The 27,324-nt window shown below is 34.6% G+C and overlaps 2 protein-coding genes and 1 long non-coding RNA gene across 3 annotated transcripts; 2 read left to right on the top strand and 1 right to left on the bottom strand.

Moving 5' to 3' along the window:
- Window positions 1-5,549: 5,549 nt before the first annotated feature.
- On the bottom strand, window positions 5,550-26,708 carry LOC136203261 (uncharacterized). The gene is made up of 11 exons (XM_065994382.1): window positions 26,299-26,708; window positions 25,990-26,092; window positions 10,621-10,634; window positions 7,560-7,778; window positions 7,385-7,456; window positions 6,893-6,982; window positions 6,485-6,523; window positions 6,307-6,411; window positions 6,061-6,226; window positions 5,879-5,988; window positions 5,550-5,790 (listed from the first exon to the last, which is right to left on the bottom strand). The coding sequence occupies exons 1-11, from the start codon at window positions 26,539-26,541 to the stop codon at window positions 5,707-5,709; spliced, it is 1,245 nt and encodes a 414-aa protein (XP_065850454.1). The 5' UTR covers window positions 26,542-26,708; the 3' UTR covers window positions 5,550-5,706.
- On the top strand, window positions 10,696-14,786 carry LOC136211145 (uncharacterized). The gene is made up of 3 exons (XM_066002694.1): window positions 10,696-11,607; window positions 11,824-11,882; window positions 12,791-14,786. The coding sequence occupies exon 3, from the start codon at window positions 13,248-13,250 to the stop codon at window positions 14,784-14,786; it is 1,539 nt and encodes a 512-aa protein (XP_065858766.1). The 5' UTR covers window positions 10,696-11,607; window positions 11,824-11,882; window positions 12,791-13,247.
- LOC136210749 (uncharacterized) lies at window positions 18,332-19,752 on the top strand. Its single transcript, XR_010678188.1, has 3 exons — window positions 18,332-18,551; window positions 18,768-18,826; window positions 19,741-19,752. It is a non-coding gene; the product is annotated as an uncharacterized lncRNA (long non-coding RNA).
- Window positions 26,709-27,324: the final 616 nt, after the last annotated feature.

The following is a 27,324-nucleotide window of genomic DNA, read 5'->3' on the forward strand; positions in this document are numbered from 1 at the left end:
GACACATCCTTACTAAAGACATTTCATCAAGTCATTGCTGGCCTGTCCGAAGCACTTACCTGGATAGGTAAATCTCAAGCTTTCATAGTAAGCATGATCAGCGCTGCTGAACTCAATATACCCGCCGAGGTCTCAGATGATGGAGTTGCTATTTTTGACGGTGTCAATGAAAGCGCCGATAGACTTAAGGCGTTGTCCACCGAACTGACCAGAGCCGTCTTAACTGATGCCTTTAGGATTCCTCCTCCCGATGCTGATAAAACGGGGGAGAAAAAACAAGCTAGAACACAGCATGAGCTTAGTCAGTCTAAGCAAAAGAAAAAGAAATAGATGTAGGCTAGCTCAGTATAGTATATGCTATGTTTGTAGTCTCTATGCTTTTCTTTTTTTGTATACGCTGACTACTTCTAGTAATATCAATACTTGCATCTTTTTATCCAAAACTTGAGTTATGAGTTATTATTTATGATGCTGAGTATTAAGTTATTATATATCTTCAATTACATCAACTATGTTTAATGCTTATAAAACTTATTGATTGTAACCAATGCTGATAATATGTTTGACATTGACTTGTATGCTTTTAAAACATTGTCTTATAAGATTCATTGAACAACAAATTACTCAGCGCCCTCTGAATGTTAAAACTTCCGCTTAAACACCGAGTAAAATAGAATATGTTCCATGAGCTGACCTATATCTGAAATCTGACCAAAGACTTACTCGATTAAAACCTTAAATGTTTAGAGTAAAACTAAGTCAGTAGCTCAACCCTGACGGGGGAGTTTGCTAAGTTATATTAGGTCAACTATCATGGGGGAGCTCAATACTGAGTTCTTTGCTGAATATTTTTGCCAACATCAAAATGGGGGAGTTTGTTGAAACACCTTTCCACATAATTTTGATTTGACAAAATTGTTTAAGCGTAATTAAAAATATTCTAAACACACTAAGTTTAAATGCTTTGATTTATTCTACTAATGTGTTTGTTCAATGTTGAGTTGAATTGTTTATAAGACACAAGATTAAAAGGCCCAAAGCCCAATATGGAAGTCAAAGCCCAAGTCAAACAGTTTAAGGCAACTCGGCCCGCGTATGTCAAAATGCTGTCGTTATGTACAAAACGCAACTCAGCGGAAGAAGGATCTAGAAGACCTTCGTGGAACAACTTCGGGACGAAGCTGCTGAGTTGATTCGACAAAGAGTACAAGACAGCAGCTGGCTAAGAACAACTTCCAGACAAAATGTTTCTACTTTGGGTAAAGTTCAGAAGACACAGAATGCTGTCTAGTTGACCTTACCATAAATGGAGAGACATTCTACCGAGCTGACCAAAAGCTGACCGAGGACAGAAGATACTCAAATCTGATTGGCCGAGAGCTCTGAGCAAGACAGGATGACAATGACAGGAAGCCGTTTCCCTCCAACGGTTATTTCGAAATTCGAAATGACCGATGCCTCAGACGTCTCTATAAATAGAGCCCTTCAGTTGCTTCATTCAACACAGAACTTGATCAAGCCATTACGCTGACCAAATCTCTACGCAAAGTTCTGCAAGAAAAAGCAAAGCAATCTTACACTAAATTTCATATCTTTTGTGTAAAAGTCTAGAGTGATTATTCAATCATCTAAGGTGTCTTAGCAATCATTGTTTAGGACAAACACTTATCATTTCTAGAGATTAGAAAGGAGAGGCTGAGTACTCGGTTATAGTACTCAGCGAGAGATTATGATTGAGTAGAAGTATAGAGGAAGGTACTCTTGTTATACTCAGTTGCTAAGATTGTAAAAGGTTTGATGCTCTACCGTTAAAGAGCTCAGTAGAGAATTCGAAATCTCGGAACTTGTTCTGGGGACAAGACGTAGGCTTGGAGGCCGAACCTGGATAAATCTGCTGAGTAACATATTTCTAACCTTAAACTCCTTTATATATTTATTGCTTGCTTAAACAAAAACTGACCAAGTATAGAGGTCAAGATGAGTTGTGCGCATTGAATATCTGAGCTCAGGAATAGACTCTAAGTGCTATCTCCTGACTCAAGTAAAGAAACTGACCTAGTCACCAGTTGACTAAGCCAGTATCTTGCTATTCACTCAGCGCCGCTGTTAAAACCTTTTTCTCATGAAAAAGACGTCTGCCCTAACTTAAATTTTTTTAAATAGTTCCTAACCCCCCCTTGGAACTATACTTGTAATATTATAAGGGACCAACATAAATAACAAGAAATAAAAAAGAATACAACAAATGAACAACTTCATTAATCAAGTATCCTAAAATGGGTTGTCTTTAGGACATATACATTAACAATCTCTCATTTGGACTAAAGCCAATCAGTTTTAAACTTTTACCTAAACGAACATACATGATCGTTGCGATACTTTTGAGATAAATGCTTAGTTCTACTTCTAAATCGGACATAACTTGCTTGTTATACTTTTGAGCATAACTTGCTCGTTATACTTCAAAATTGGGCATAATTAGTGCATTGTAATGCTTATGAGGAACATTACACTATAGGGATGCTCTAAAACCCAATTCAGACTCAATCATCGAACCATTATTCTAATTCGATGCGTTTGACTAGCTTATAGACCTTGTTAAGCCCAAAATATACCTAAAATATCATCAATATTTACATCAGTTTTGCTATGAATTTGTGTTGTTTATATCTATTTAGAGTACTTTTACGTCCGAATATGTTTTTTTCATGCAAGGTACCTAAATATTTGGTAAAATCCAAATAGGAACGAAAAGAGGTAAAAAACGAAGGAAAACCCCTAAGTTACGAGCAAAAGACGAAGAAAATCAACACACCAAAACGAGGATGACGGAACAGAGTCGACACCGGAAAAAACTCCCATGTCGCGACCGAGATGCCCCAATCTCGGTCGCGACACGCGTCTCCCATACGTTCTCCCTTGCGTTCTAAAGACATAAATTTTACTCAATCTCGGTAGAGATTCTCCCATCTCGGTAACATCAGAAATTCTGGCAGCACATCCTTCACATGTTGAAATTCAAAGAAACACGTCCATTCAGGTGGATAAAAACGTCTCTTCACAGCGGACACGACCCCTAAACACGACTCTTCAACGTCTATAAATAAAGAGTTGATTTCAGAGTTGTATAGAGTTAGATTTTTAAGATTAGTACAGAATTTATGCAGAAATTCTGAGTCAGAAACGATTCAGAGTTAGAGTTCGATTTTGTAAAAGCAATTTGATGTACACACATTGTTCTTTAATTAATTACAAACACAGTAGCAATTAGATTTAGATTAAGATCTGTTCAAGACTAGTTTACATTTTGGTAGTAGAAGAACCATCTCTATTCCGAAGATTCAGCGAGAAGATTAAGTAGCAGATTCGACCCCGGAGCCTGACAAACTCTAACGAGATTTGAGGAAAGGATTGACGACCCGGAACTCCAATGTCATTTTGAATGCTTCCATGCTTTTTGTTCTCTGTAAACTTGTATCAATTCACACTTCATCTAATAAAGTTCATGCAATTCAACATATTTTTATGTAGTTACTTTGGTAAATGATCCGAAGTAAAGTTCTGGTGTTTTCATTAAAACGTAGTTAAATTCAAAATCTTTACAAGGAAACTTTGTTGAACACTTGGGCAAATTCATTCTTACGGACGTTATGATCGTTAGGCCGGCTTATCGTAAACAAGTATAAATTTGGTCAAGGTAGGAATCCGCTCAGAACCAGGGGGATTCTCTACCGTTCAAAGCCTTTTAATTGAAGGAGTTTACGTTTATTACACATTTATAATTTTTACAAAGTTTAAAGTTATTTTCTTTGCTTAATGCAAACGAATACAATTATTCTCTTGGTCTTAACACTAAATGTTTCTGTTTTGTAATTCAAACTCAAAACATAATTGATTTCTAACATTCTACGTATATTCTAATCTGATTCTTATTAAATCAATATCAAAACCAAAATTCACTTAACGATTATCTATTAAATAAACCTTAAGTCGTTTTAAACTATATCTAAATAAATTTTTGTGAAAAAATGTTCCCTGTGGGATCGATATCTTTTTATTAATACAAGCGAAACCGTGCATTTACGGAAATCGCTCAACATACCTCTATGACTTTATTCCCATAACACCGTAAATGACTTTTTCATGTTTTCTCACTTGCATGAGTTTTCATCATTAGGGTCACAACTCTAGTATCTACAACTTCAAGACTTAATTATGTCCTTTTTTGACTTTGTACCATTTGACTTTTAGATACACTTTATTTTCTATCAATTGCAGGTTGGCTCATTGCCATGTGTATACAATATGGCTTAAGATCAATGGGCATTCTTAACAATGTCTGACACGTGTCAACCATTGATTAGCCATAATAAGCCCTGTGTAACACAACTGACTTATCGTTGCATGGCATCTATCTAGCACATCAGGACCATATCTTGAACTTTTTCTCTCATAGGAGGCACATATGCACCACACATCGCCTTCCCTACTAGGTTGGCGATGTACTTTGATTGAAAAAACACATAATCTAATGTTTGAAGCACACACACCCTCTCCCGAAACTCTTTCTATAAGAAAACAAAAATGCATATAGATACCAAGGATAGAATATTCTAGTCATTCTACATGATTTTTAAAGTGGGTTTCATATTTTTCTATATAGAATTTATTCCAAATACACCTAATCATGCAATGCAAATCAAAATCTACCATACGTGAACAATTATATATACGTATAAAAATATACATATTTCATTTTTTTATAGATTTTAATTACAAAGTACAAAATGATATGACTCTAATACCAAATGTATTTCATTATTGCAACACATGAATAAATCTAAATATAAAACAAAGATGAGAAAATCAGGTTTACCTCCTGTAACATAGATTTTCATAACGTTTATAACGAAAAAAGATTAACTATGATCTTGGATTACTAGTTACCCAATCCTACTCCAATTTGTTGGAGAGAATGTGATTACAGCATGAACTAACAACATAACCGAGAGAGATAGTAAATTTTTTAGAGTCCCTCAAATCAGAACCCTTCTAAAACTTACGTATAGTGGAAGATTATCTTATCTTATTCAAATTAGGATAGATATAGAATCTTATCATATCATAACCAACATAAGGATACAATCTAATCTCAATTGGGGTAGGAATAAGATCTTATCCTACCTCAACCACGATAGGAATAAGGTTTTATTCTTATTTTATCTTGAGACCTTCTACTATATTTCTGGAGTATTACACCTTACTAATAAAAAAAAGAGTCATAGCACATTATTGGAAGATGATACGTATACAAATAGCACTGATTGATTGATAGGGTGTACTGCTCTAAAAGTATAGTAGAATTCATCTACTTTTTTTGGAGCCACAATCTATCATTAGGGCATATTATTTCCAACAATATTGAAACAATTTTTTTAGAGTTTTACTTTTAGAATTTGATTTTTTAAATAATAAATATCTATTTTATACATAAAATTTAAATTTCTAGAATCCCTCATTAAGAAAAATGAGCTCAACAACTTTTCCAATTAACCAAAAGTTTGTTACATATCTGAAATCCTAGAACACCAAAATTATTAATTTCTAATGTGCAAATACATAAAAAAATAAAAAAAATAAAAATAAAAATAAAGCAATAGATGAGAAAAGTTAATAAGAATTATGAAATGTATGTATATATTATGATTAACATGATGATATAGTGGGATCTAGAGGAACAGTAATATCCCTATCACACATGTTAGCTTCAACACTTATGATCCCTTCTCCCTGCAACATAATCAACATAAATATGTATATATTGCCAACAAATGAATTATATCATTTCATAATAATTTTGATGTATTTAAATTATTACCTTTGCAATGTTTCTAAAATATGTAGTTGTATGATTTCCAGAAGGGAATAAAGCTTCAATAATATCTCCTAAAACCAATTGAGGTTGAGACACTGCTCCATCATACCAATCTTCAAAAAAAAAATTGAATAATTTAAAATAGTCATAACATTAACAATAATAATAAAATAAAGGGAAGTTACCAAGAACAGTTGAGTTGTGAAGTCTTTTATCATATCTCCATAAGCTTTGATTAGAGAGAAATGCAAAACAAGAATGATCTTCAACATTCACATTTTGTAGAAATGTTGATTGATTATAGTTAGCTGGATCAATGGTGTATGTTTCATCTATCACTACGTCCACCGTCTGATCAAAATATATATGTATTAAAATTAAAATAGTGCAATTACTACAACATTAGTTAAGTTATAAGTAAAATTACTTACACAAAGAATAGCATGTAAATCTTCCAAGTCATCAGGATTTGAGACATTATAAGTGATTTTGTTGATAGAGTTGTCAATATTTTCTCCACCTGCATCTTCCACATACTGTTTCCATATGTGTTTAAACCTTATCATTCTTTATTTTTTATACAGAAAAAAATTTATATATATCATGTACCTTTAACTTGAATGTCTCTTTTGTAAAAGACCACACCCCCTGAAAATAAATAAATGAATAAAAATAAATAAATAAAGTAACTAAAAAAGTACATCTATATATAAATATATAATGAGTTTAATTAGGACGAAACTTGCAATTTTGAAGTCAATTTAACTAATTTTTATTAGACTCTATTATTTAAAATATTTAAAATTTATTTCTCAAAAATAACAAAATATACGTTTTTCTTCATACGATATCTTGTTTGATAAAAATCGAGCTATTAATCCAAGCATTCCAAATTTACATCTGAATTAGACTCCAGAAGTAATTATATCCAAATTTCGAAAGCATGGTTTATTTTGAAGATTGAATTACTATACTATACTATACTATATATTTAAATAAATGTTGTTTCTTACTGACGTTATAATATTGCATCCAAGCTACTATCGGTTTGAAGGATGATTTTCTATTTGCAGCCAACTTAGACAGACATAAATAGTTGTCCTTCACCTGCAAAACATTCATTAACATCTCACTCAAATTAGGGAAATTAACAACAATAACAACAATAATAATAAATTATGGTTTGCCATTTTTTGTAAGTTGATAAATGTGATCAAATGTTATATTCTTTGTTTATAAAATCATATGCTTTGACTCTAGTAAAAACTAAAACATAACAATTACCATTAGAGTTTACTAATATAACAAATGACATGTAATTAAGTGAACATAACACACCAACAAAACATGTCTCACATTGGCAAAATAACACAGACTGCAAAAAAAAAAAAATCTTTTTTCTTTTATGATAACGAAAGACACATTGTCCATTTTGAGAAAAAAAAACACTACCCGTGATTTGCTAAAACACAATAAAACAATAGTTATTTAATTAATTTAGTTAATTACTTTGTCATAGATTTGATTTGCTCTGGTCTCAATGTTTGCATAAACTCCTAAGAACTTGATCCACTCTGCTCTCTGTAAATACAAAATTGTAATAATAAAATATGAGAAAATAAAATTAATATTATGGATAAACAAATAATTAGATTTGGCTGGCTAGATTAAGTAAGAAATATACCTGTAGAGGATTGTCTTCTCCAAAAGGAACAAAATTAGCAAAATTACAGGCTTGTGGTTGATCAGTATCACTAATAAAGTGGGCTGCAAATTGGTTAAATTGTTGAGGATCACTTCTACTATATATTTGAATTCCTCCATTTTCATACAACTTTAATGCACATTCAGAGGTCATTGAGCTTGTTGTAACGCCTTTCATATTCCCCAATATACCTAACAGCTGAGGATATAGACTAGAACTTATCAAATAATTTTTAGGAATAAGTAATTAATGATGAAAAAACACTATCAAAGGAAAAACTTGTTTTTATATTTAAATCCATGTGGAGTCTGAGTTTGTAGCCTTGGATAAATTCGAAGAAAAAGTCGAGTGGCTGTAAAATTTTTTGGAGGAAAATCCTATATGGCCAAAGCATATGTGCCTATAATTTGTATACATTGTGATAAACAAGCAACGATTAAGAGATCATAGAACACGATATATAATGGTAAATATCGACACATGCATCGTCGATATAACACTATTAGACAATTAATCTCAACGGGCGTTACCTCTGTTGATTTTTTTAGATCAAAGGATAATTCCGCAGAACTACTAACTAAAAAGCAAAACCGAGATCAAGTTGAAAAGGCATCGAAAGGAATGAGACTGAACCCCATTAGAATTTAAGGCGTTATATGAAGAAAACCCCTACTTTGTTGATTGGAGATCCCAAAATCGAGGTTCAAATGGACAATCTAATTGCATAAACCTTATGTGGTTAGTGTGGGGGTTCAACCCAAGTCCATTCCTATGATGTAAACAGTGATATAAAAACAAGAAAAGGTTAAGCTATGTTTTAATGATACATTATGCGTCAGAATTCTGAGCAATACAAATCACCTATATGAGAGTGAAGTGGGGTCGTTTCGAAAGAGACTAATGCGAGTTAGCTCTGTAAAATTCTTGTAGAATCAGAAGATCTTCATGATTATAACGAAGATAACCATGCGAACCAATATCGTCTTATATTGATACATGTATGGAGTATATCATCATTTACACAAAGAGCAGAATAGTTCAAGGGCATCACCCTTATTTGTTGACATAGCATGAAGTGTATTCATGTAGAAATTTGACTTTATGGTGCCATACCAATTTTGAAATCTGCCCAAATCATAAAATAAGGGTGTCGAAAATCCAAAATTAAGAAGTTTAAATTTATGGTGCCAAACGACAAAATTTGAAAAATTTAGTGTGTAGTTATATGTTGTGCCTAATATTTTTTTTGAGTAGCCTTGAACAATTAAATTATTTCATGATGAACTATATCCTAATCCTGGATACTATAAGAACATTGTGTCTCCAAAACCTACGTTCTAGAAGTAGATGCCTTGGGGAGGCTCATAAAAGATGGGAGTTAGTTCTTAGGTCCACATTCCATAGGACCCTACATACATCCATGGTATACTAGATATTCGATGGGCCCTCTTGTAGGTAACCTTAGACCCGGTCATTATCCTTATTTTCACCATTTTTCCATGGACATGATATGATCAGATGCATCTTAGGAATCCTCCGTATCATAGGAAATTTCTACATCTCTAGGAGTTGCTGCATATCATGGATTCACAGCTCAAACCAGCTCATCAGTTCTAGATCAAAATGCTCGTGAGGTGTGGGGATAAATAAGTATCTTCGAATTTACAAAGGTATGAAGTCATTATGAATCAACCTTTGCTTACAAACCAAGATTCTCCCTTCGCTGCAGATATACTCAATTGGCCAAGGGACATGAAGCTCAAATCACCAAGCTTACCAAAGTATAGAGGGGATACAAATCCCACCGTTCATGTGAGGAACACAAAAAGATAATGGATGTATGCGGAGCCAATGAGGTATCATTGTGTCGAATCTTTTCAACCAGCTTAATTGGACCTGCACCTTACTAGTTCGAATCCCTAGATGCAAGATGGATACATAGTTATGAGCAATTGAAGAACAAGTTTTATACCAAGTTTATGGCATCCATACCCCAGCCATCACTTGTCAAACTCTATATGATCTTTATTAGAAACTAGATAAATCCTTGAATGATTGGTTGGATAAGTTCAACAAGACTTTTTTTGAACATAAGAAAAGTGGATTTCGTAATGGCCTTATAGGCTATGACCAAAAATACAACCTGTGCACAACTCGTGGAAGAATTTGTCCTAGGGAAGCCTATGAATCTAAGAACATTGATGGAAAAGGTGAAGATGGTAATTGAGCTGGATGAATTAGATTTGAATACTAACAAATAGAGAGAAGTGATAAGGAACATAGAGGATATATTGCACAAATGAATCCTCACAAAAAGCTAAGAAGCTAGAAAAAGAACGGTATGAATCCTAGCTTATGATGGAGAGATCCAGGAAAGAAGTTCTCCTATGGATTGAGAAGAGTTTGAGTAAGAGGGACATCAAATATCTCAATCAAAAGATATGAGAACACTATGGCAAGAATATGAAGACCTATTTTCAATGTCATTTGATAAACGATCATGGCACAAACATTGTATAAAGCTAGGCAATAAGATTGGAAGGATAAAAAAAAGGCAAACTAGATCGGTTTGTCAAAGATGACAGATAGAAAGGATGACTCTAAAGGAGATAAACAACAACCAGATTCCAAGAAGGTCAAAGGGGTAATTAATGTAATTGCTGAAGGACTAGACTTTAAAGCACCCAATAAGAAGGCTCGTCTTTCAAGATCCAAAACATCAAATACTAAAAAATATGATATTTTAAATTATTCATTTTTCATCTACCAACCGCATATCCAATCCGCATGTAAATTGATTAGTCACCACATCTAATATTTTTAGATTGAATTAGGAAATGATGGCTCAATTCACCATTAAATGAATTTGGAGGATCTTTTGGAGGTTAGCACAATTTGAGATCCTGCATTCAAAACTTAATATTTTTTTCTTCATCCTCGTACAAGAACAAAAAATTAATGTATATAAAAATATGTTCTTAAAATAATTTTGAGTCAGAGAAAAAAAAAGTTGTAACTTACAAAAGCGAATGATCCTCACCTCGAAAAAGGAAACTGTAAATAAAAATCACAAATGAAAAAATAATAGGTTAGATAAAATAAATTTATGAAACAAAATAAATCTAATATAAAAGTTATAAATATATATCAAAATAATAATGTGTTTAATCCAGAATATTAATGTATCACATACCCTCTTATTCTTATTTGGTTGTGTAAAGAAGTTTGGTATAATGTAATTAATTATACTTTAATCAATTTAATTAATACTCAATGTCTTTATATAAAGTGTCAATAACAACTATGATTATATTATTTTATGGGTAAATAATTTATATTTGATAACACTGTGGGAAAATTTAACAGTTAAGGAACCAAAGATCCATTTAATATGTAATATCCGTAAATTTAAGGAGAGTTTTTGCAAATAAAAATTTTAAAAGTTATTTTAAATTATATTAAAATAGATGTATTATTTTAACATTTTATTATTATTATTAGTTTAGTTATTATCAGTATGATATATTAGTTATCATCATTATAGTATAGTATTATATCAAATAGGTGGTGTTATTAGTTATTATCATTATAATATATTATATCAAATTGTTATTATTATTATTATTATATTATAAGGGTTGGGGTGAAAAGAAGTTCTTTTCTTTTCCAGAATAAAAAACGTTGTTCCTGCGCCGTCTGCGTTTTCTCTTTTTCTTTCTACTCTAATTCATCCCATAACTTCTTATTCCGGGCACCATTTGAGATAAAAAAATATACCATTAAATTCCTTATCACGTAAGGAAGATTTCAAGACCAATATTGCTATTTTTCTGATCGAAAAATGTGGTGACCGGTGCGTGCGTTTTTCACCGACAAAGTGTTAGATTTCGACATTTGGAGTGATTTTTAATAGCGAAAGGAGCGTACTTTTGGGCTCTCCTAAACGTTGGCTATCTTGTGGTAGTCTTCGTTCGTGCTTTCGACAACTCCGGCTAATTTCCGACCACCGGTTTCCGGCGAAACTCCGGTGAGCATTCCGGGCAGAATTTTAATCATTTCGTTTTGGTTCCAGTCTACATAATAGTGTTTCTTAATTCTTAGTCTATTAGGAGAATTGAACTAATTAGTCTAATATGAAATCTCAAAGTATTTGGTGGGGTTAGGAGCATTTTGAGTATACATTTGCATATATAATATTGTTTCAATAATAATTAATTATAGGAATGCATTTTTATAATTATAGGAGAGGAAGAGACGGGTGAGCAGGATCCCGAACAGTTTGATTAGCTTTTGAGACGAGAGGTAACCATAATTATAAATATATATATATATATATATATATATATATCTACATAATTAATACTTATATGCCTATATATATTATAATTTATTCCAAAAGGGTTATGCCTATATCTATGCTGTTTTAGGAAAGAATTATTTATATGTTGTTATGCCTATAATTATATGTATATTCATTCTAGGAAAATTATATCTATACCAATTGGTATATTATATGTTGTTCGTGATAATGTTAGGTATGAACTAGTTTTTGTTCTGGACAATCAATTGTTGTGGTGAACCATTATTATTTAGTGGTATGATTTTGCTTAATTAAATCGTAGAAGGTGCATATTATTTTATCACATATTGAATCATTACCTTACAAGGGAAATGTCTGTAGTTGAATGGAAAGGCGTCTCATTTCAGAATTTCACTTAATTAGCTAGCTTAAGTGGATAGGTACAATGGTCTAGAGGTTGTTGATACTGTGAATGTATATACCTGTCTTGAAAGAGGAGACGATAGGGTGTTATTAAATTTTGGATTGAGTTTGGTACTGCGTCTTGCAAGATTAGATGATAGCAGTACCGTTATAAAAGTACTTATATTGTGAAGTCTCAAGGTTGTGTGTCTTGCAAGAGTAGACGATAACGCATACCTATTTTGATGATAAAACACCATAGGACCATTATATATATATTTTACCAGGGTTTAGCTAGGGCCCTTAAAATAAATATAACTTTAGGATATTAGGCGTAGTAAAGAGTCTGGTTTGTGATATCATCTATTTAATTTTAATGATTAATTGATTGATCAAATATAATATATGTGAACTGTATGTGTGTGTGTATATATATATATATATATAAATATTTATCATTATGCTTATTGAGTAGGCAGCTCACCCCTTGCCATGTTGAAATTTTCAGGCTAGGTTCAGAAGTTCTCCTATTTGCTAGATTTTCAGGTTTTTCCTGCATTCAGGCTGGCCAGCACAACGATCTCATTCCCATTAGCAAATTTTATAGACACTCATTATATTTATTATACTATTTGGATTTGATTATTTGTTTAAATTTAAGTGAATATTACTGACAGGTTAAATTGTTTGGTTGGTTAATTAATTCTTTGGTTATGAGATTTTGATAAACGGTAATAAATGAGGAGCCTTTATATAATTATGTTGGTGTTTTTGCTTAAATTATGATAATTGCTTAGTTTTCTATACGCCCCGGAACCGGGGTTACATTTAATGGTATCAGAGCGTCAGTTCTACGATTCCTAGGGAGTATTAGAGGTGGTATGACATTCTTAGGGTTAGAACCTGCCATAAACATGCATAGTTTAACATGATACTTAATATTATTATTTTCACATTTTAGAATCATGTCATCTAATGGGAATGAGAATGCTGGCCAAGCATCTAGCGAAGGGTCTATAGGTCAGAGTGCACCCACCAGGCTAGGTGGAAACTCTTCATTAGGCGTACCTAACTTTGCACCAGCAATGCAACAATTCGTTGAAGCCATAGGCACAATGGCGGCTCAGTTACAAAATCAGTTTCAAAATGTACAAGCACATGCACCACTGGTTCCATCTTTTGACAGAAACTTAGAGGGCCTTAGAAGGTTGGGAGCTGAGACCTTTAAGGGGACCCTAGACCCCGAGGAAGCAGAACTTTGGCTTATAAAGGTTGAGGACGTGTTGAACTCAATGAACTGCCCTCTAGAGAGTAGAGTGAGGTACACTGTGACACTCCTGGCTGGTGATGCATTGATATGGTGGAAAGCAGTGATGAGGGGTAGAGATGATCAAGCAGTTACATGGGAGGATTTCAGGAATCTATTCAATGACAAGTACTGTTCTCAAGAATATCGAGATGAAAAACAGATGGAATTTATGAATCTAAAGCAGAACGAGATGTCAATAGCTGAGTATGAGAACCGTTTTGCTGCATTATCTCGGTATGCACCACTTATGACTGAAGATGAACGGTGTAGAAGATTTGAGCGCGGTCTGACCCCTAGAATCAAAGCTTGTGTGGCTAATTGTGTCAAAAATTACCGTATCCTCCATGAGACAGCTGCTAAAGTTGAGAAGGCTTTTAATGAAGGGGAGACACTGGCAGCTAAGAGAGATAGATCTGAGAGTCAGGGAGAGCAGGGTCGATCGACTAAGAGGAGTGGATTGCAGTCCTTCACTAGTGGAAGGAGCAGTTTTTCACAGAGTGGTAGTAGCTATCGAGGAGGAGGTAGATTTGGGGGTAGCAGCTCAGCAAACTCTGGCCAAGTTTCAGGTGGACTGAGCACCTATAGCTCACCATCTTTTGGGAGCAACAGAGGATCTAGTAGTGGATCAGGGAGGATTACATGTTTTGGATGTGGTGAGTTGGGCCACTACAGAAATGAGTGCCCAAATGCTACGTGGACTAGTGGGGAGGCTTATGCTCAAACTTCAAGGAGAGGCAACCCAACAGACAACACATTTGGAGCTGGTAGAGGTCGAGGTAGAGGTCATGGATCCAATCTTGGTGGTGGACATGATGCTGTGGTGGATGCTCAAGCTCAGACACACTCTACACAAAGAGTTTTTAACATGACTAGAAACGAAGAACCCTCTTCAACTGATGTCATATCTGGTACTGTTACTATCTTTGATACTTCTGGTTTTGTATTAATAGACCCTGGGTCAACCCATTCATACATAACATCTACATTTACTTTGAATGTGTCTGGGAAGGTAGAGCCTTTAGGTTATGATTTGAGGGTACAAATGCCAACTGGGGATAGTGTAGTAGTTGATAAGGTTGTAAAAGATTGTCCTATAAGGGTGAGTGGGAGAGAATTTCTAGCCAATTTAACTGTTTTAGATTTTAATGAGTTTGATGTGATTTTGGGTATTGGTTGTCACAATATAGGGCAGTAGTAGACTGTTATACTAAAGAGGTAACATTAGGTATCGATGAGGGTAATCGGGTGCTATTTGTGGGGGAAAGGTCAATTATGCCTGCGTGTCTAGTGTCAGCAGTTCAGGCCTTTCGGTGGATTAGAGAGGGAAGTGAAGCCTTTCTGGCACACATTATTGCTACAACAGCTGAAAGTACGAATCTGGGAGACATCCCCGTGGTGAGAGAGTTCCCAGAAGTGTTTTTAGATGATCTTCCGGGATTACCACCTAATAGAGAGGTTGACTTCACCATTGAGACCATACCAGGAGTTCCTCCTATATCCATTGCACCGTACCGAATGGCACCGGTGGAGTTACAGGAATTGAAGAAGCAATTAGAGGAGTTATTGCAGAAAGGGTTTGTGAGACCTAACACTTCACCTTGGGGTGCACCGGTCTTGTTTGTCAAGAAGAAAGATGGAAGTATGAGGTTATGCATTGACTATAGGCAGCTAAATCGGGTAACAATTAAGAACAAATATCCTTTGCCCCGAATTGATGACCTTCTGGATCAATTGAAGGGGGCTTGCTATTTCTCCAAGATTGACCTGAGATCAGGCTATTGGCAGTTGAGAGTGGCTGATTCGGATATTCCAAAAACTGCTTTTCGTACAAGGTACGACCACTTTGAATTCCTTGTAATGCCATTTGGACTTACAAATGCTCCTGCAGCTTTTATGGCAATGATGAATAAGACCTTTCAGCCATACTTAGACTAGTTTGTTGTCGTTTTCATTGATGATATACTAGTTTACTCACGGACGACAGAAGATCATGAGCACCATTTGGGGATAGTGTTGCAAATCCTAAAAGAACATCAGATGTATGCAAAGCTCAGTAAGTGCGAATTCTGGATGGACCAAGTGGTATTCTTAGGCCATGTGGTATCTGGTGAAGGTGTTAGGCCTGATCCCTCAAAGATAAAGGCAGTTATGGAATGGGAAGCACCCAAGAACGTGAAAAAGGTGAGAAGTTTTCTCGGTTTGGCTGGTTATTATAAAAGATTTGTAGAAGGTTTTTCACTAACTGCAGCACCTTTAACTAAATTGCTGAAAAAAGGAGTTGTATTTCAATGGAATGAGAAGTGTCAAGAGAGTTTTGATAAGCTGAAGAAAAGTTTGACATCAAATCCAGTTCTTGTGCTACCATCTGAGGGTGGAGGATTTGTTGTGTATACAGATGCTTCAAGTCAAGGATTAGGATGTGTTCTAATGCAAAACGGGAAGGTGATAGCTTATGCTTCTAGGCAATTGAGGCCTCATGAGAAGAATTATCCTACACATGATTTGGAGTTAGCAGCAATAGTTCATGCTTTAAAGATATGGAGACACTATTTGTATGGGGAGACGTTTCAGATTCTCACCGATCATAAGAGTCTGAAATATATTCTCACTCAGATGGAGCTGAATTTGAGACAAAGAAGATGGATTGAGCTGTTAAAAGATTATGACTGCACTATAGACTACCATCCGGGAAAGGCTAACGTGGTTGCAGACGCCTTAAGTAGAAAGAATTTTGGTATATTGGCTAAAATGAACCCTTTACAGGAAATGAGATCCATGGATGTTCAGCTGAGAATTGATGAGGCGACTGGACTTATGGCTACCTTGCAGCTGAAACCGGACTTAAGGGAGAGAATTAGATTGGTGCAGATGCAAGATCCCTTCTTACAAAGAATGTATGAGCGAGTGAAGCAAGGAAAAAAACCAGACATCATAGTTGAAGAAAATGGATTATTAGTGATGGGAAACCGAATTTGTGTCCCAGATGTGGACAATTTGAGACTAGAGATTATGGAGGAAGGACACAATGCTCCTTATGCTATGCATCCTGGTATGACTAAGATGTATAGGAATTTAAGATCCTATTATTGGTGGCCTGCCTTAAAGAAAGATGTGGCAGAGTTTGTTTCCAAGTGTCTGACTTGCCAACAAGTCAAGATTGAACATCAAGCTCCCGCTGGGAAGCTGAAGCCGTTAGCTATTCCAGAATGGAAGTGGGAACGAATTACTATGGACTTTGTAGTTGGGTTACCGAGGACTAGAAGGAAGCATGACAGTATCTGGGTGATTGTGGATCGATTGACAAAGTCTGCTCATTTCTTACCAATGCGAAAGACTGACCCAATGGACAAATTGGCCAAGATGTACGTGGCTGAGATAGTAAGGCTACATGGTATACCCGTCTCTATTGTGTCAGATAGAGACCCTCGATTTACCTCTAGATTTTGGGGTAGTTTGCAGTTAGCTATGGGAACAAAGCTAAATTTTAGTACTGCTTTTCATCCTCAGACTGATGGGCAGTCAGAGAGGACCATTCAAACTTTAGAGGATATGATGCGTGTTTGTGCACTTAATTTTCAGGGAGATTGGGATGTGTACCTGCCGTTGATTGAATTTGCTTATAACAATAGCTTCCATAGTAGTATTGGTATGGCACCATACGAAGCACTTTATGGAAGACCTTGTAGAAGTCCAATTTGTTGGGATGTTGAGGGTATAAGACAGTTAGAAGGACCTGCGTTAGTTCAGGAAACAATAGAGAAGATAAATGTGGTGAAAAAGTGCCTTAAAGCGGCTCAAGAGCGACAAAAGGCTTATGCAGATCAACACAGGAGAGAGATGGAGTACGAAGTTGGGGACAAAGTATTTCTGAAAGTATCTCCATGGAAGGGGATAGTACGTTTTGGTAGACGGGGGAAGTTGAATCCAAGATTCATTGGACCTTATGAAATTACTGAACGAATTGGACCTTTGGCATATAGGTTAGATCTCCCAAGTGAACTATCTCAGATTCACAATGTCTTCCATGAATCTGTATTAAGGAGGTATAAGTCGGATCCGAGCCATGTGATTCCTGAGCCGGAGATTGAAGTTGTAAACAAGAATCTGACAGTCAAAGAAAGGCCAGTGGAAATTTTAGAGAGACAAATACGGAAGTTGAGGAGACGAGAAATGCCTATGGTAAGAGTAAGGTGGAGTCACAACAAATCGCTTAGAGAAGCAACTTGGGAGCTGGAAGAAAACATGATGGAACAATACCCGCAATTGTTTGAGCATACTGGTATGTAAATTTCGAGGACGATTTTTTTTTAAGGAGGGTAAAACTGTAATATCCGTAAATTTAAGGAGAGTTTTTACAAATAAAAATTTTAAAAGTTATTTTAAATTATATTAAAATAGATGTATTATTTTAACATTTTATTATTATTATTAGTTTAGTTATTATCAGTATGATATATTAGTTATCATCATTATATAGTATAGTATTATATCAAATAGGTGGTGTTATTAGTTATTATCATTATAATATATTATATCAAATTGTTATTATTATTATTATTATATTATAAGGGTTGGGGTGAAAAGAAGTTCTTTTCTTTTCCAGAATAAAAAACGTTGTTCCTGCGCCGTCTGCGTTTTCTCTTTTTCTTTCTACTCTAATTCATCCCATAACTTCTTATTCCGGGCACCATTTGAGATAAAAAAATATACCATTAAATTTCTTATCACGTAAGGAAGATTTCAAGACCAATATTGCTATTTTTCTGATCGAAAAATGTGGTGACCGGTGCGTGCGTTTTTCACCGACAAAGTGTTAGATTTCGACATTTGGAGTGATTTTTAATAGCGAAAGGAGCATACTTTTGGGCTCTTCTAAACGTTGGCTATCTTGTGGTAGTCTCCGTTCGTGCTTTCGACAACTCCGGCTAATTTCCGACCACCGGTTTCCGGCGAAACTCCGGTGAGCATTCCGGGCAGAATTTTAATCATTTCGTTTTGGTTCCAGTCTACATAATAGTGTTTCTTAATTCTTGGTCTATTAGGAGAATTGAACTAATTAGTCTAATATGAAATCTTAAAGTATTTGGTGGGGTTAGGAGCATTTTGAGTATACATTTGCATATATAATATTGTTTCAATAATAATTAATTATAGGAATGCATTTTTATAATTATAGGAGAGGAAGAGACGGGTGAGCAGGATCCCGAACAGTTTGATTAGCTTTTGAGACAAGAGGTAACCATAATTATATATATATATATATATATATATATATATATATATATATATATATATCTACATAATTAATACTTATATGCCTATATATATTATAATTTATTCCAAAAGGGTTATGTCTATATCTATACTGTTTTAGGAAAGAATTATTTATATGTTGTTATGCCTATAATTATATGTATATTCATTCTAGGAAAATTATATCTATACCTATTGGTATATTATATGTTGTTCGTGATAATGTTAGGTATGAGCTAGTTTTTGTTCTGGACAATCAATTGTTGTGGTGAACCATTATTATTTAGTGGTATGATTTTGCTTAATTAAATCGTAGAAGGTACATATTATTTTATCACATATTGAATCATTACCTTACAAGGGAAATGTCTGTAGTTGAATGGAAAGGCGTCTCATTTCAGAATTTCACTTAATTAGCTAGCTTAAGTGGATAGGTACAATGGTCTGGAGGTTGTTGATACTGTGAATGTATACACCTGTCTTGAAAGAGGAGACGATAGGGTGTTATTAAATTTTGGATTGAGTTTGGTACTGCGTCTTGCAAGATTAGACGATAGCAGTACCGTTATAAAAGTACTTATATTGTGAAGTCTCAAGGTTGTGTGTCTTGCAAGAGTAGACGATAACGCATACCTATTTTGATGATAAAACACCATAGGACCATTATATATATATTTTACCAGGGTTTAGCTAGGGCCCTTAAAATAAATATAACTTTAGGATATTAGGCGTAGTAAAGAGTCTGGTTTGTGATATCATCTATTTAATTTTAATGATTAATTGATTGATCAAATATAATATATGTGAACTGTATGTGTGTGTGTATATATATATAAATATTTATCATTATGCTTATTGAGTAGGCAGCTCACCCCTTGCCATGTTGAAATTTTCAGGCTAGGTTCAGAAGTTCTCCTATTTGCTAGATTTTCAGGTTTTTCCTGCATTCAGGCTGACCAGCACAACGATCTCATTCCCATTAGCAAATTTTATAGACACTCATTATATTTATTATACTATTTGGATTTGATTATTTGTTTAAATTTAAGTGAATATTACTGACAGGTTAAATTGTTTGGTTGGTTAATTAATTCTTTAGTTATGAGATTTTGATAGACGGTAATAAATGAGGAGCCTTTATATAATTATGTTGGTGTTTTCGCTTAAATTATGATAATTGCTTAGTTTTCTATACGCCCCGGAACGGGGGTTACATAATAAGATCTGGATTGTGTTCGTAACTGAAGCAGCATTGAGGGAAACCAAATGTTGGAACTTTTTGGTTTCTCCTATAAAAGAGAGCTTGGTCTAGTTTTGATGGAGAACTTTTTGACATTCAAGTCAATTCTGATCTAAAAGAGATAAGAGAGAAAGCGAAGAGCAAAAGGAATTGGTCCCTTTATATAAAAGTGGAAAAAAATGACTTTGAATCTTGATAAGGAAATTACTCTAAAAAAGGCAAGATTTCTATTAAGTAGCCACGCGCATTAAAAGGACTCTTAAGCAAGATAAAATGTGATATCCATGTTCAAGAAGGAAGAAAAAAGACTTTCAATCTTCTTGAAGCCTGAACCGAACATCCGGGGTGAAGGGAAATGGCTGGGTAGGTGCATTTTCCCAAAACTTCGGAGGAGAAAAGATCATTTAGCCACTATGTTCGAATTTTTACCCAAAACTTGGACTATGTAATTTTTAGTCAGTGAATTTTTGTTTATAAATTTCGGGTGTTCTACTCCCTTCCCTAAAGTTCAGTTTAGAACTTCAGTTTTATTAATTTATAGTTATTATGGATAACTAACTTTCTAAAATTAATACCGAACAAAAGTATTCACATTAAAAACTTGAGTTTGTTACAATTTATCCAAGCCATTGTGCTATAGTAAGCCTTTTCTTTTAGGTTTGACATGAATACGTTCCTATATGTTCCTTAATAAACTTGGGTATCAATTTAAGGCCTACTATTCTATTGCTGTTTCTTTTACTATATTCAAGTTTGGCTGACACGGTCACCTTTTAAAGGGTTGTCTTTGATGAATCACGACTTTTAAAGGCATTGTTCTTCATTCAACAAGCAGTTCATGAAACAATATTCTCCGGAATTACAGCAGCTACAACCTCACAGCAAGCATGGAAGACTCTGCAAACAGAGTTTCAAGGCTCGTCAAAGGTAATTGCTATGAAACTCCAAACTCTTAGGCATGAGTTTGAAACCTTAATCATGAAAAGCAATGAATCAGTACAAGATTTTTTGTCTAGAGCAATGGCAATAATCTCTTAAATAAGATCATATGAGGATCAAATAACCGATCAAACTGTTGTTTCAAAAATTTTGAGGAGTTTGACTCCTAAGTTTGATCATGTAGTAACTGCAATTGAAGAATCTAAAGACCTGTCGATTTTTTCATTTGATGAACTAATGGGCTCTTTGCAAGCTCATGAAGCAAAGATGAATAGATCCATTGAGACAGATGAAGCAAAGGCATTTCAAGTGAAAGGGATGACCTACAATCAGAAAATTTCAGAAAAAGCACCATGGAATGAACGTAGCAGAGGTTCATATCGTGGAGGTAGAGGTCGTGGGCGAGCCAGAGCCAATAGGAGTGGCATATAATGCTACAGATGCAATAAATATGGGCACATCCAAGCAGATTGCTGGTACAAGAATGAAGAAGCAAATTATGCTGAATTAGAAGAAGAAGAAGAAAGTAAGTTGTTTATGGCCCATTTTTCACATGATAATGTTACCAATGAAGTGTGGTTTATAGATAGCGGCTGCTCCAATCATATGTCGGGCCTTAGAGAAATGTTTAGAGAGCTGGATGAAACTAAGAAGATGCATGTCAAGCTTGGTGACAATAAAGATATTGAAGTTGAAGGAAAAGGGACAGTAGCAATCAAAACCAGTCATGGTAAAGTGAAACTTCTACATGATGTTCAATTTGTTCCTAATCTTGCACATAATTTGTTGAGTGTAGGAAAATTGATGGCTATTGGATACTCATTAATATTTGATGATGGAGCATATGTTATTAAAGACAAAAAATCAGGACGAACAATGGCAAATGTTCATATGACCAAAAACAAGATGTTTCCACTTGAAGTTTAAAATATGGAACAGTTTGCATTGGCTGTTGGTGAAACAAATGAGTCCAAACTATGGCATTTGCGGTATGGACATCTCAACGTGAATGGGCTGAAGCTATTGAATAATAAAGGTATGGTGTTTGGGTTGCCTAAAATTGATTCTATTGATCTATGTGAAGCTGTGTATATGGAAAACAAATAAGAAGGTCATTTCCAGTTGATGGAGCTTGGAGAGCCTCAAATTGCCTTGAATTGGTCCATGTTGATTTATGTGGTCCAATGAACACTGAATCATTTGGAGGAAGTCGTTATTTCTTCCTTTTGATTGATAACTTTAGTCGTATGAGTTGGATTTATTTCTTGAAAAACAAATCAGATGCTTTTGAGAATTTCAGATAATTTAAAGCTCTTGTTGAAAAACAAAGCCAATCCTGCATCAAAATGCTCCGTACTGATAGAGGTGGCGAATTCTTATATAGTGAGTTCAACAAATTCTGTGAAGAGCATGGAATTCGTAGGGAATTGACGGCTCCATACACACCAGAGCAGAACGGGGTAGCAGAACGCAAGAACCGTACATTTGTTGAGATGGCTAGAAGTTTACTTAAAGCTAAGTGGATTCCAAATCAATATTGGGCAGAAGCAATTGCAACTGCGGTGTATCTATTGAACATTTCACCAACAAAGGTTGTGCTGAATCAAACACCTTTTGAGTCTTGGAGCGGCATAAAGCCTTCGGTAAGTCACTTGTGCATTTTTGGTTGTATTGCATATGCTTTGGTGAATTCTAAAAAACGAAGTAACTAGATGAGAAATCTGAAAAATGTATTTTCATTGGTTATTATTCTCAATCCAAAGCATATCGGCTATATAACCCCTTTAGTGGCAAAGTGATAATTAGCAGAAATGTAGTGATGAAGATGCAAAATGGAAGTGGGACAACAACAATGTAGAAATTCAAATTATAGATTCAACAATTGAGAATTCAGATTTTGCACCAGCAAATTCAGACTCCTCACCAGCAAATTTTGATTTTCCACTAGAAAATTCAATAAGTTCCTCTCCTTCAACACCAAACAGCAATACCTCCACAAGTTCCACACCAAAAAATCAAAGTAGCAGCAACTTATCTTCTCAAAGTGATGAGACCCCTCTAAGGAAATTTAAATCCTTAAGAGAAATATATGAAACTTGTGCATTTGCTTTAATTGTTTAAGATCCCACAACTTATAAAGATGCTGCACAAAAAGAGGAGTGGAGAAAAGCAATGAATGACGAACTCATGTCCATTGAAAAGAATGAAACATGGGAGCTAGTTGAGATGCCTGATGAAAAGAATGTGATTGGTTTGAAGTGGATCTTTAAAACAAAGTTCGATGGTAATGGAAATATACAAAAACACAAAGCTCGACTTGTGGCGAAAGGATATGCGTAGTAATATGGCATCGACTTTGAAGAAACATTCTCTCCAGTAGCCCGATTTGAGACAGTAAGAACAGTTCTAGCATTTGCAGCACAAGTGCAATGGCCAGTTTATCAATTTGATGTTAAGTCGGCATTCTTGAATTGAGAATTAGAAGAGGAGGTATATGTAGCCCAACCAGAAGGTTTTGTGACGGAAGGACATGAAACTAAGGTATATAGACTAAAAAAGGCATTGTACGGGTTGAAACAAGCTCCTCGGGCATGGTACAGTAAAATTGATGGATTCTTTCGACAAAATGGGTTTATAAGAAGTGAGAATGAACCCACCTTATATGTGAAAAAAGGAGGTAAAAATGATTTGATCATCGTTTGCCTTTACGTTGATGATATCATTTATACTAGTTCTTCTAATTCCTTGTTGATTGAATTTAAATCTCATATAAAGAGCAAGTTTGAAATGTCAGATATGGGATTGTTGCATTATTTTCTAGGCCTTGAAGTTCATCAAGCAGAAGATGGAATCTTTATCACTCAAAGGAAATATGCAATGGATCTACTCAAGAAGTTTGGGATGTTTAACTGTAATCCTGCAGCTACATCCATGAATCTCAATGAAAAACTGCAGCAAGATGATGGAGTAGAGCAGATTGATGCTAACAAATTCAGAAGTTTGGTGGGAGGCTTAATCTATGTAACGCATACTAGACCTGACATTGCCTTCTCTATTGGTATAATTTCCAGGTTTATGCAACATCCATCAGCAATTCATTTTGGAGCTGCAAAAAGGGTTCTTCGTTATATTGCTGGTACAATTGATTATGGGATTTGGTACTCAAAGACCTCAAGTGCCAGGTTATGTGGATTCACAGATAGTGATTTTGCAAGCTCATTGGAAGATAGAAAAAGCATTTCAGCCAATGTTTTCACATTAGGAACAAGAGCAATCACTTGGAGCATTTCAGCCTCAAAAAGCATTGTCATCTTCTGAAGCTGAATATGTTGCAGCAACTTCAGCAGCTTGTCAAGTCATTTGGTTAAGGAGAATGCTAGGTGATATTGGACAGAAACAAAATGGAGCAACGACAATATTTTGTGACAACAAAGCTACAATTGCCATGGCAAAAAATCCATCATACCACAGCAGGACTAAGCATATTGATACTCGTTTGCATTTCATCCGCGATTTGGTTGTATAAGAAGAGATAACTTTACAGTATTGCAGTACTCATGTGAATTTGGCTGACATACATATAAAATCTTTACCACAAGACAAGTTTTACTATTTTCGGGAATTACTTGGAGTTACTAACTTTGAATTACGGGGGCATGTTGAAGACTAATTTAAAGTAGATTAAGTCTACTGATTTTCTGTTACACAGCTGTTCTAGATTTTGTGCTCTATTTTGTTACTCTTATAGTAGAGAATAAATCTGAAATTAGTTCAAATCAATTCAATTTGCTACGTATTCAATTTCTTTGTAAGCCTATAAAAGGCACCTCCATTTCATGAATTAATTAAGAAAGTTCAATATTGTCCTCCTTTTTTCTGTATTACTGTTCTCTGTTTTCCAACATTATTCAGTTAACAATCCCAGGTGGTTCTGTCTAGAAACTCAGTATTCAGTATAATATATGAAGCTTTTTGTGACAAATTCAAACTTTATTACGATTGTAGCGGTTTGTTCTTTAGTACCAAGTTTGTATTCCACAAGGAAATTTTGGCTTATGTTTAGATAACAAGGCTCCACTCCACCAGATGTATCGTCTTTATTTGGTAAGCGCTTTCTGCCTTGTGTTCAGATAACCTGATCAATCTACAAGGATGTATATTATAAGGACTTTTTATTTAGTTAATCGCCTTCTACATTAGCCCAACCTTTTTGCAAGGTTCTAACAGATGTATCTTTTTTATTGGGTAAGCTCATTCTTCCTTATGTTTAGATAGAATGACTTTTCTGCAAGGTTTTACCAAATGTATATCTATAAGTAATTTTATGTTCTCCAGATAAGGAGAAAGAACCCTTGTGAAACATATATAATTCTTTCTTGGAGATAACTTTTTATTCAAACTAAAATTGAAAACAAGACAAGATGAAAGTAAGTGTTTCTGCCACACATAGAATAAGGAGCCTGCCTAAAACTAACACTTGCTGACATGACTCGTCTTCCTCCCGGGCCTCTTCTTACATTAGTTTCAGTGTCCGAGTACCCACAACACAACATATAAGTGAATAAGAATGGCACATGAAGTATTCCTCCTTCCACCAAAATCTATAGGGTTACAGAGATAATGGCTTCTAACTCTGATAAGAAGAGAAGGGCTTGCCTAGGGAATCATACTCAATGACATGAATCACTCTTAGAAATTCTTATTCTCATCATCTCAATCTCCTTTCCCAACTCAAAACAACTATCTATCATTCCCCTTTCTTCTTGGTCAGATACTAAACCTCTTTTTTTAATCTAGGATTTCTTTTTCTCTATGGGACAATAACAACAATAAAATTAACAAACGGAACGGGTCCTACCTAAATGATACATCCAAGATTTTTCCTAAAAGTTTTACAAGATCACAATTGGATCTTAGGCCCATTAAAAAGTAAATTTAAACAAAAAGAAGAGTAATAAATGAAAACCTGGAAAGAAATAGGTGTCAGCAGAGTAGTTTGACAAAGGTATGACAAAGGACCTTATCCTTGATGTGCAATATTTTGTCCTTGTGGCCATCCTCGAGTCATTCTGTTCATATTCAAATGGTTGATTTTTATAAGTTTTGTGATGAAAAAGACTTGTAAGAACTTAAACTAATTCTAAGAAATGAATGAGGGAGGACAAAAAGGAGAATCTCTTTTTGGAATTGGACTGTTGAGAGAACCCGTGACAGGAAATCAATTAATGAAAGACAGAAAAGATGACATAATAATAAGAAAGAAAGAGAAAGAAACCTGAATAAGAAGGTAGCTCTTGGCATCAACAACATTCTTGATAACTTTGAAAGTCTGGCCATAGTATAAATGAAAATTGACAGCATCTTCTATCTTTGATATATTACCAACTTTAACTGATCCTGCATTTCCCCCTTCAAGTATTGCAACTGAACACAGCAACATTAATGTCTTAACCCAACAACAACCAGACATGGCTCTCAACAAGAAGAAAGCAGTGTTAGCTACTAGTTGTGTTTTCATTCAAGTAGGGTATATATAATAAGGTATCTATCTAAAAGAATGGCAGCTTTAGAGAGGTGGTGCTAATGGGCGTGGGTGGGCTATAAATAATCAATTTATAGTTTGCCTCTTTCATACAATCTTACTTTTACCTCTACTTTTTACATCTCACCATAAACTCAGACACTCTGTTTTCATTTCATGCCTCAAATACAATAATATATGTTACAAAAACCTAAATAATCATAAATAATTAATACCAACGATATTTTTAATATAATGCAGTTAATTCTTAATTTTTATATTAGTTTTATGAGTTGATGAATTGTAATAAAATAATAGGTAAATATAAATAAGGGAAAATTACAAAACTGGGTCAAATGGGATGCCCATTTACATATTTAACCAATTTACTCAACCTACTACATATTTAAACTGTTTTTGTGTGACTTTCACATAATACCCTTAATATTTACGGCGCGGCTACAAAACTCCCGTCTGACTTCGTAGATTCCAGAATAGGCGAAACCTCCGAAACTAATGTTTGGTTTACTTGATGATTTTATTTAGCATATGCGAAGCCTGGATGTGTTTTTAACAAAATTCGCTGAGTGGTATATAACAAAAAATACCAAACAACAACGGATTCTAACATTAAAATCATAACATTATCAAAATTTCCAACAAGAGCGTTACAATAACAACATTAAAATCATAACATTATCAAAATTTACATCAAAATTGCCATAATAAACTCCTAACAAATCACTTCAAAGTGAATCTAACTAATCTGGATGGAAATTT

Source organism: Euphorbia lathyris, chromosome 1, assembly GCF_963576675.1.
Source record: "Euphorbia lathyris chromosome 1, ddEupLath1.1, whole genome shotgun sequence".
NCBI lineage: Eukaryota > Viridiplantae > Streptophyta > Magnoliopsida > Malpighiales > Euphorbiaceae > Euphorbia > Euphorbia lathyris.